The sequence below is a fragment of the Argopecten irradians genome, chromosome 10, assembly GCF_041381155.1.
Source record: "Argopecten irradians isolate NY chromosome 10, Ai_NY, whole genome shotgun sequence".
Classification (NCBI taxonomy): Eukaryota; Metazoa; Mollusca; class Bivalvia; order Pectinida; family Pectinidae; genus Argopecten; species Argopecten irradians.
In genome coordinates, this window is record NC_091143.1 from 5,181,533 (window position 1) to 5,193,583 (window position 12,051).

Below are 12,051 nucleotides of genomic sequence, written 5' to 3' on the forward strand. Positions count from 1 at the left end.
CCCGGAGTAGGAAAACTGGTATCTCAGCTGTTTACTTTTTGTCTATTATTGTTATATCGACATGTACATTACACACTATAGAAAATAAGCTGTAACTGTCATATTGATAGTGGGGGATACTTTTGATTTTATATAAATAGTTTCTCTAAATACACAGATTATTGAGTAATTTATCAGGAAGTTTGTGCTGAGCTGAAGGCCAGTCAGAAGGCCAAGCGGCATTATGTTGGTGTCTGAAACAAGATATAATGGGAATCATGATTCTAGCCACATATATGTTTAAACCTTTGTTCAAGGGAGATAATTATGCTGTCATTTTAAGGTATACTTATAGTGGAATCGTTTCACCATATGATAGCGTAATATATTGCACAAATATCTTAACATGTAAACTACATGGTGATCGGGTGGTGTAGTGGTTAAGCCACTCGCCTTTCACCTAGCCGGCCGGGGTTCGATCCCCGGCACGGACGTGAAAAGGTTAGGGGTCACCTGCCCGATCACGTGGGTTTTCTCCGGGCACTCCGGTTTCCTCCCACACTAAAATCCCTCGCGCGCTTACATCCGGGCCATCGAGAGTGATTTGCATAAGTTGTATAACTTGTTTCGTAATCGATGTAAAATAAATAAATTTTATATTTTAAAACATGTAAACTACTGTATTGATGTTTTTATGTGTAGAGGATTCAGATTCGCAGGCAAGTTAATTTCTGCAAACTTTGATACCTGTTAACTTAGATATCTGCAGGGAGTAAGAGTTGATAAGTAATATGCTGTATAGATTATCATTGTTAGAAATTGCCCGAACATTTCTCCCCACAAATTAGTATCAAAGAGAAAATCAAAAAGTTTATTAGGCCTACTATACAGAATATAATTAGAAATCATGAAATATAACTGTATAACTGAGAACATGATGTTATATGTTACAGAAAACCCTGATAACCAGGCCAGAGAGACTTTGTTACATTTCACTGCCAGGTTAGGGTTAAACAAAGTCACACTTTTCCTCCTCAACAAACCAGGGAGCAAGCAGTGCCTGTCTATACCTAATCGTCATGGAAACCGTCCTCGTGATGTCGCCACTGAACAGGGCTTCACCGATCTCAGTGAGATACTGACAGAGTAAGTTTGTAATAGGGTTCTCACTAAGATTTTTAAAAGATGGTTGAAAATTAATAATAGGTGGTTAGGGGCAGCAGACCCTTATGGTGGCTAATACTTATTTCCCACAAAAATAGCCGGTTGTAAACAAGGAAATAGACGGCTGTTTTTGCCGGCAACCGGCTTTTAACGAGAACCCTGAAAAAATAAAATTATGATGTATCATCCTTAAGTCATTGTAATGATGGACAGTATTTATATAATTAGTAGCCAGTGGACCTAAACACTTGAGATCAGTAAATAATTTCTGGATTAAAAATATTTGTGATGTTTCGTCAGTGAAATTGGGGAGGAACATTATACAGTTGAACCATTCTGCAAAGAGCATGCAAAGGAGAAAGAAAAAAATGGTCTTTGTAGCCATGTGGTTTTTATACAGAAATTGGTTTCATGAACAGGTTGTCCGAAACAACGAAAGGTGCACGAATGTCCTTATCATGTTGTGTCCTGTCCTTACGCCTTAAATTCTGCCTAGATTGCACCTTTTATCTTGCAACTGCCCCACATACTGATGGAGAACTACTGCCGGATAAACTTGTGCTTTATCCGTCAATGCGAAATGCTTTATCAATACCATCACATGAATTTGTTCCACATCTGTCGAAACTTTTTCTATGTTTGAAACTTGAACCTTCCGATGAATGAAACATCATTCAGACCTGCAAAAAAGTGAGGTAATGTTCACCGGAATGAAGTCATTTTTACTATATCGATAATGTTGAATGGCAGTGTCATCTTTTTCTTGGCTCATGGCAAAGTTATGTATTGTAAAGTAATTCTTTGATGGGTAATTATAGTTTATTGAGTATTTTTAGATTATTTCAGTAATACATCACACTGAATAGAATTACTGGTACCGATTGCGAATGCGCTTATATATTTCCCACGGAAGTAAAAAGGAGAACACTCTCATTCGGTTTAGTGAATGAATCTTTTCCTCCGCATGAAAGAAACGTCTCGCTAAATAACTGGCAGTTTCCTTTCCTTTTGAACGCCATAATGGTTGCAGGATAAACAGAATACATGGTTAGTATCTTACAATACATGGTTTATTTTGGTGCTTTACATGGAATGCTGAGAGGACACGTCAAAGCCTTGACTTTCCTTAGTCTTGCATCAAAATAAACCTTGTATTGTAAGATATTAACCATGTATTCTCTATCTGTACTACAGCCATTCTAACCTGTTACTTTGTTATCCATGGTCCAGAAATACAGATATTTACTGTGATCTGATATGGTCAATAGAAAAACCTGTGTAGTTTAAGTATCTCCACAGACAGGATGTGGGCACTAGTTACCAGGATCACAGTACAGAATAAATGTGAACATATGTATACAATTTATTGGAATCAATGAACTTGTGTCTAAGTGTAGTATATTCACTGTTCACACATAGTTCAGTGAGAGTCGGGTGTATAAAACTTGTGTCTAAGTGTAGTATATTCACTGTTCACACATAGTTCAGTGAGAGTCGGGTGTATAAAACTTGTGTCTAAGTGTAGTATATTCACTGTTCACACATAGTTCAGTGAGAGTCGGGTGTATAAAACTTGTGTCTAAGTGTAGTATATTCACTGTTCACACATAGTTCAGTGAGAGTCGGGTGTATAAAACTTGTGTCTAAGTGTAGTATATTCACTGTTCACACATAGTTCAGTGAGAGTCGGGTGTATAAAACTTGTGTCTAAGTGTAGTATATTCACTGTTCACACATAGTTCAGTGAGAGTCGGGTGTATAAAACTTGTGTCTAAGTGTAGTATATTCACTGTTCACACATAGTTCAGTGAGAGTCGGGTGTATAAAACTTGTGTCTAAGTGTAGTATATTCACTGTTCACACATAGTTCAGTGAGAGTCGGGTGTATAAAACTTGTGTCTAAGTGTAGTATATTCACTGTTCACACATAGTTCAGTGAGAGTCGGGTGTATAAAACTTGTGTCTAAGTGTAGTATATTCACTGTTCACACATAGTTCAGTGAGAGTCGGGTGTATAAAACTTGTGTCTAAGTGTAGTATATTCACTGTTCACACATAGTTCAGTGAGAGTCGGGTGTATAAAACATGTGTCTAAGTGTAGTATATTCACTGTTCACACATAGTTCAGTGAGAGTCGGGTGTATAAAACTTGTGTCTAAGTGTAGTATATTCACTGTTCACACATAGTTCAGTGAGAGTCGGGTGTATAAAACTTGTGTCTAAGTGTAGTATATTCACTGTTCACACATAGTTCAGTGAGAGTCGGGTGTATAAAACTTGTGTCTAAGTGTAGTATATTCACTGTTCACACATAGTTCAGTGAGAGTCGGGTGTATAAAACTTGTGTCTAAGTGTAGTATATTCACTGTTCACACATAGTTCAGTGAGAGTCGGGTGTATAAAACTTGTGTCTAAGTGTAGTATATTCACTGTTCACACATAGTTCAGTGAGAGTCGGGTGTATAAAACTTGTGTCTAAGTGTAGTATATTCACTGTTCACACATAGTTCAGTGAGAGTCGGGTGTATAAAACTTGTGTCTAAGTGTAGTATATTCACTGTTCACACATAGTTCAGTGAGAGTCGGGTGTATAAAACTTGTGTCTAAGTGTAGTATATTCACTGTTCACACATAGTTCAGTGAGAGTCGGGTGTATAAAACTTGTGTCTAAGTGTAGTATATTCACTGTTCACACATAGTTCAGTGAGAGTCGGGTGTATAAAACTTGTGTCTAAGTGTAGTATATTCACTGTTCACACATAGTTCAGTGAGAGTCGGGTGTATAAAACTTGTGTCTAAGTGTAGTATATTCACTGTTCACACATAGTTCAGTGAGAGTCGGGTGTATAAAACATGAATCAAAGTGCTGTTTTCCTGTACTACACGGGGATGACAAGGTGGTCATTCTGACCTGTCATACTGATGTGGTTCAGGGTTACCAGGATATGTAATCCTATATACTGACATGTACAATAAGTGAATATTTCATCATGTAAATGTGAATATATGGTCATATTTCCGGGATATGATTTTGAGTATTTACAAGTATGTGTTCTTTAGTGATTATATATAGAGTAATCGGATTTTAATGTTTGATCTACCTCTCAAGCTGATCAGATTCTTATGTGAATATTTTGATCATATGTACAAATAGTAATCTGTTTTAGGTTTATGTATTGGTACTACCCTTTTTGTGTCGCCTGCAATGCAAGGGCGACACTTAGGTATCACTATGTAGGCTTCGGCAGCAGCAGTGTCCGGGAAACGGTTTCTATGCGATAACTTCATTATTTATTACGATTTCAACCAAATTTGGTATATTACTTTATATCAATGTGATCTTAAATGGGTTCGGAACTGGTCAAAATCCATCAATATTTGCAAGAGTTATGGGACTTGATAACTTCACCTAATTATTAACAATATTTTCAGCTGTAAATAACTATTTTTTGTGATGCTGTGCAGGTGACACATCCACTTCGGTGGAATTCTTGTTCAAAATCTTGGAAAAGTTGTCAGCTTTTAGAGAAACTGAAGTTTTTGACCAAAATATGGTTACAATGTATTTCACAAGGAGACTGTAGTTTCACACATAGTTGTAATGTTGATTTTGTACTCAATCATTTAAATCTTATGTTTGCTGTCTGTCATATTATAGGTAGAATATACATACTTACCTTCAGAAATATAATCTGCAGGTTTTAAAAGTTAAAAAAAAAAAAAAATTACACGGGAGAATTTTGCGTAAGAAAATATTTTCGAGCATCAAAGGGGGAATATTTGTAACTTTAGGGGCAAAGGGAGAATTTACTCCGTGAGGATAAATAAACTTTAATTAGGTAATAAATTAAAGCTTGATCGATCCCTTAATTATCACAGGATATTTGATAACGTATAAATGTATAGCTTTACGTGCGTTGGTATAATGTCTGATAAGATAACCTACATTTGTTTAGCTTTCTTTACCTGCGTTGGTATAATATCTGATATGATAATGTACATTTGTTTAGCTTTCTTTACCTGCGTTGGTATAATGTCTGATATGATAATGTACATTTGTTTAGCTTTCTTTACCTGCGTTGGTATAATGTCTGATATGATAATGTACATTTGTTTAGCTTTCTTTACCTGCTATGGTATAATGTCTGATATGATAACGTACATTTGTTTAGCTTTCTTTACCTGTGTTGGTATAATGTCTGATATGATAATGTACATTTGTTTAGCTTTCTTTACCTGCTATGGTATAATAATGTCTGATATGATAATGTACATTTGTTTAGCTTTCTTTACCTGTGTTGGTATAATGTCTGATATGATAATGTACATTTGTTTAGCTTTCTTTACCTGTGTTGGTATAATGTCTGATATGATAACGTACATTTGTTTAGCTTTCTTTACCTGCGTTGGTATAATGTCTGATATGATAACGTACATTTGTTTAGCTTTCTTTACCTGCGTTGGTATAATGTCTGATATGATAACGTACATTTGTTTAGCTTTCTTTACCTGCGTTGGTATAATGTCTGATATGATAACGTACATTTGTTTAGCTTTCTTTACCTGCGTTGGTATAATGTCTGATATGATAATGTACATTTGTTTAGCTTTCTTTACCTGTGTTGGTATAATGTCTGATATGATAATGTACATTTGTTTAGCTTTCTTTACCTGCGTTGGTATAATGTCTGATATGATAATGTACATTTGTTTAGCTTTCTTTACCTGCGTTGGTATAATGTCTGATATGATAATGTACATTTGTTTAGCTTTCTTTACCTGCGTTGGTATAATGTCTGATATGATAACGTACATTTGTTTAGCTTTCTTTACCTGCGTTGGTATAATGTCTGATATGATAACGTACATTTGTTTAGCTTTCTTTACCTGCGTTGGTATAATGTGGTCATATTCATTGTTAGAGGCTTATATTTGATACCTTGTTCTCTTTGTTCTTTAAAGTTATGAGTTTTCCCAATGTGTACCAGTAAACATCCCAGATATTACTGATGATCAGTTTCCTACTGATATTGATACTTACTGTCGTGTCGCGCGAGATACAGGAAGTATACAGTACGTCGTGGTGTTTGTATCCGGGACCAAGACATCATAATATTGGTGACGCCTTACATAACAATATTCCTCCTCATCTATGGGGGTACGGGATTGTGAGGGGATCGTGATGGGATCGTAATCCATGTGTAATATCTGTGTTTTATATCTCAGGAGTACATAGCATGGAAACATATCCTTTAATCTATCTGAACAGGGGACTCTAGGATAGATATATCATGTACCTTCTCTAATATTGCTATGTTTACATAGTGCACCTAACTCTATGTATACATAAAATTGTTTATAGAATGTATGCATCTATAATCTCTGTCATGTATATTTAAAAGCTGGTAGCAATAATGAATTAACTTGGTCATTTCTCTATTTCAGGTATAACTCTCACTTTGTTAAAGTTGAGAACAAACCAATTCCTACGGATGAAGGCATCATCAGTTACTATGACAACCGTGAGGTGTCCCTGAGTACATACTTACAAAGATCTGTTGGTACGTATAAATTACCTGTAACCATGTATTATTACATACTTACAAAGATCTGTTGGTACGTATAAATTACCTGTAACCATGTATTATTACATACATACAAAGATCTGTTGGTACGTATAAATTACCTGTAATCATGTATTATTACATACTTACAAAGATCTGTTGGTAGGTATAAATTACCTGTAATCATGTATTATTACAGAACAACAAATTAAGCAAAATGATATTTGGCATTTATAATTGCCCTTTTACAAAAATAAAAAAGGATAAAAAATTCATTGAAAAGAATGACCTTGACCTTCTTTTCAGGTCATTGTGCTTATATATGAGTGATTATTTGACCGATAAAATGAACTCAGAAACATCATAATCGTTAATATCTAGGATATTGTAGAGATCTGACTGTGGCCTATTATTGGTCTATACTGTGGCTGACTATTGGTCTATATTGTGGTGGACCATCGGTCTATACTGTGGTGGACTATTGGTCAATATTGTGGCGCACTATTGGTCGCACTATTGGTCTATACTGTGGTGGACTATTGGTCTATACTGTGGCAGACTATTGGTCTATACTGTGGTGGACTATTGGTCTATACTGTGGTGGACTATAGGTCTATACTGTGGTGAACTATTGGTCTATACTGTAGCAGACCATCGGTCTATACTGTGGCGGACTATTGGTATATACTGTGGTGGACTATTGGTCAATATTGTGGCGCACTATTGGTCTATACTGTGGTGGACTATTGGTCTATACTGTGGCAGACTGTTGGTCTATACTGTGGTGGACTATTGGTCTATACTGTGGTGGACTATAGGTCTATACTGTGGTGAACTATTGGTCTATACTGTAGCAGACCATCGGTCTATACTGTGGCGGACTATTGGTATATACTGTGGTGGACTATTGGTCTATACTGTGGTGGACTTTTGGTCTATACTGTGGCTGACTATTGGTCTATACTGTGGTGGACTATTGGTCTATACTGTGGTGGACTATTGGACTATAATGTGGGTGACTATTAGACTATACTGTGGCTGACTATTGGTCTATACTGTGGTGGACTATTGGTCTATACTGTGGTGGACTATTGGTCTATACTGTGGTGGACTATTGTTCTATACTGTGGCTGACTATTGGACTATACTGTGGCTGACTATTGGTCTATACTGTGGTGGACTATTGGTCTATACTGTGGTGGACTGTTGGTCTATACTGTGGCGGACTATTGGTCTATACTGTGGCTGACTATTGGTCTATACTGTGGCTGACTATTGGTCTATACTGTGGCTGACTATTGGTCTATACTGTGGTGGACTATTGGTTTATACTGTGGTGGACTATTGGTCTATACTATGGCTGACTATTGGTCTATACTGTGGTGGACTATAAGTTTATACTGTAGTTCACCATTGGTCTATACTATGGCTGACTATTGGTCTATACTGTGGCTGACTATTGGTCTATACTGTGGCTGACAATTGCTCTATACTGTGGTGGACTATTGGTTTATACTGTGGTGGACTATTGGTCTATACTGTGGCACACTTGGGTGAAGATTGGTTTGTTGAATTGAATGACCTTCATTCAAGGTCTCAGGTGTCAAGTATGTGGACATCTGTAGCCTGACCTCAATAACGATCATTGCTACTTTCACTTTCTATCGTTCCGAGTAAGTGTGTTCGTTGTGGGATGTTTGTACATTATTTGCCATTGAAAATGCACAAAAATAATCTATCAACTTTAAATGAAGTATATTAAAGGTTTATTGAAGTTTTGACAACAAGGTTCTAACAAAATTATCAACACTCAAGGCTGTAAACTGGCCAGTCCATTCCAACAAGGCGTCAGGTAATGGCGAAAGTATGGGGCCTCGCCGTTCTTCATGACTGTCAGATTTTCAATCGGTCAAATTGAATAAAACATCATCTAAATCATTGTCAGATTATATGCTTTCTTTTAGGTCTGTGATATTTAAATATCATGACATTGTACTTATAATTACAAATATCTGCCATAATATCAACAACAGAAGCCATGATGGCGTTCCCGGTAACATGAGTGAAGCAGTGAACACATGTGTGATTTTCTCGGTTAATTTATTCAGAGTTTTATATAATAACACTGTGCCGATTTTTGATTGGTTAGAAATTTGGTCACGTCTATAATTAGATTGTAAAGTATGAACACAGGTGGCGCTTTTAACACATGATACGAAGCTAGCAAAACATCAATAGTCAAAATGGCGTCCAGAGTCGCTTGCATTGAGATCGTGTACGGGCGTCCAGAGGCGCTTACATTGAGATGGTGCGGGGGCGTCCAAAGTCGCTTACATGGGGCAAGGGGTAAAGGCGTCCAAAGGCACTTACATGTGGTAAAGGGTTAAAAAGTTTATGTACGTGACAAGTAAAGCTGAGAGGCTGACTTTTGGTGGCAAGGATCAATAATGGAGCATGAGAGACTGAGTCTGTTAAGGATAGGTAATTTACTCCTGATGTAAGAGTCCTGATTTGTGCTGGCTTTAATTACCTGATATAGAATAAGATCAGTTGATATCTTAGTTGATAAGTATAAATCATATGGAGGTGCAGACAACCTCTCTGTTAGATCAGATTTGTACACAATGACATGAGGACTGACCCTGAATATAACCTCTCTGTTAGATCAGATTTGTACACATTGACATATGGACTGACCCTGAATATAACCTCTCTGATAGATCAGATTTGTACACATTGACATGAGGACTGACCCTGAATATAAACTCTCTGTTAGATCAGATTTGTACACATTGACATGAGGACTGACCCTGAATATAACCTCTCTGTTAGATCAGATTTGTACACATTGACATGAGGACTGACCCTGAATATAACCTCTCTGATAGATCAGATTTGTACACATTGACATGAGGACTGACCCTGAATATAACCTCTCTGTTAGGTCAGATTTGTACACATTGACATGAGGACTGACCCTGAATATAACCTCTCTGTTAGATCAGATTTGTACACATTGACATGAGGACTGACCTGAATATAACCTCTCTGTTAGATCAGATTTGTACACATTGACATGAGGACTGACCCTGAATATAACCTCTCTGTTAGATCAGATTTGCACATTGACATGAGGACTGAACCTGAATATAACCTCTCTGTTAGATCAGATTTGTACACATTGACATGAGGACTGAACCTGAATATAACCTCTCTGTTAGATCAGATTTGTACACATTGACATGAGGACTGAACCTGAATATAACCTCTCTGTTAGATCAGATTTGTACACATTGACATGAGGACTGACCCTGAATATAACCTCTCTGATAGATCAGATTTGTACACATTGACATGGACTGAACCTGAATATAACCTCTTGTAGATCAGATTTGTACACATTGACATGAGGACTGAACCTGAATATAACCTCTCTGATAGATCAGATTTGTACACATTGACATGAGGACTGAACCTGAATATAACCTCTCTGTTAGATCAGATTTGTACACATTGACATGAGGACTGACCCTGAATATAACCTCTCTGTTAGATCAGATTTGTACACATTGACATGAGGACTGACCCTGAATATAACCTCTCTGTTAGATCAGATTTGTACACATTGACATGAGGACTGAACCTGAATATAACCTCTCTGTTAGATCAGATTTGTACACATTGACATGAGGACTGACCCTGAATATAACCTCTCTGTTAGATCAGATTTGTACACATTGACATGAGGACTGACCCTGAATATAACCTCTCTGTTAGATCAGATTTGTACACATTGACATGAGGACTGACCCTGAATATAACCTCTCTGTTAGATCAGATTTGTACACATTGACATGAGGACTGACCCTGAATATAACCTCTCTGTTAGATCAGATTTGTACACATTGACATGAGGACTGACCCTGAATATAACCTCTCTGTTAGATCAGATTTGTACACATTGACACGAGGACTGACCGTGAATATAACCTCTCTGTTAGATCAGATTTGTACACATTGACATGAGGACTGACCCTGAATATAACCTCTCTGTTAGATCAGATTTGTACACATTGACATGAGGACTGACCCTGAATATAACCTCTCTGTTAGATCAGATTTGTACACATTGACATGAGGACTGACCCTGAATATAACCTCTCTGATAGATCAGATTTGTACACATGACATGAGGACTGACCCTGATAAACCTCGTACGATATGACATGAGGACTGACCTGAATATAACCTCTCTGATAGATCAGATTTGTACACATTGACATGAGGACTGACCCTGAATATAACCTCTCTGTTAGATCAGATTTGTACACATTGACATGAGGACTGACCTGAATATAACCTCTCTGTTAGATCAGATTTGTACACATTGACATGAGGACTGACCCTGAATATAACCTCTCTGTTAGATCAGATTTGTACACATTGACATGAGGACTGACCCTGAATATAACCTCTCTGTTAGATCAGATTTGTACACATTGACATGAGGACTGACCCTGAATATAACCTCTCTGTTAGATCAGATTTGTACACATTGACATGAGGACTGACCCTGAATATAACCTCTCTGATAGATCAGATTTGTACACATTGACATGAGGACTGACCCTGAATATAACCTCTCTGATAGATCAGATTTGTACACATTGACATGAGGACTGACCCTGAATATAACCTCTCTGTTAGATCAGATTTGTACACATTGACATGAGGACTGAACCTGAATATAACCTCTCTGTTAGATCAGATTTGTACACATTGACATGAGGACTGACCCTGAATATAACCTCTCTGATAGATCAGATTTGTACACATTGACATGAGGACTGAACCTGAATATAACCTCTCTGATAGATCAGATTTGTACACATTGACATGAGGACTGACCCTGAATATAACCTCTCTGTTAGATCAGATTTGTACACATTGACATGAGGACTGACCCTGAATATAACCTCTCTGATAGATCAGATTTGTACACATTGACATGAGGACTGACCCTGAATATAACCTCTCTGTTAGATCAGATTTGTACACATTGACATGAGGACTGACCCTGAATATAACCTCTCTGTTAGATCAGATTTGTACACATTGACATGAGGACTGACCCTGAATATAACCTCTCTGTTAGATCAGATTTGTACACATTGACATGAGGACTGACCCTGAATATAACCTCTCTGTTAGATGACCTGACTGTGATCTCTGATCAATTTGTACACATTGACATGAGGACTGAACCTGAATATAACCTCTCTGTTAGATCAGATTTGTACACATTGACATGAGGACTGAACCTGAATATAACCTCTCTGATAGA

General features: G+C 37.2%; 1 protein-coding gene across 10 annotated transcripts in view; it reads left to right on the plus strand.

Moving 5' to 3' along the window:
• The window catches only part of LOC138332964 (rho guanine nucleotide exchange factor 18-like), a 240,108-nt gene that overhangs the window by 37,630 nt on the left and 190,427 nt on the right, over window positions 1-12,051 (plus strand). For all 10 annotated transcript variants that reach the window (XM_069281034.1, XM_069281040.1, XM_069281038.1 and 7 more), the window contains 2 exons: window positions 933-1,125; window positions 6,589-6,704. In XM_069281034.1, the coding sequence (XP_069137135.1) occupies window positions 933-1,125; window positions 6,589-6,704 (309 nt within the window). The remainder of the gene's footprint in view (window positions 1-932; window positions 1,126-6,588; window positions 6,705-12,051) is intronic.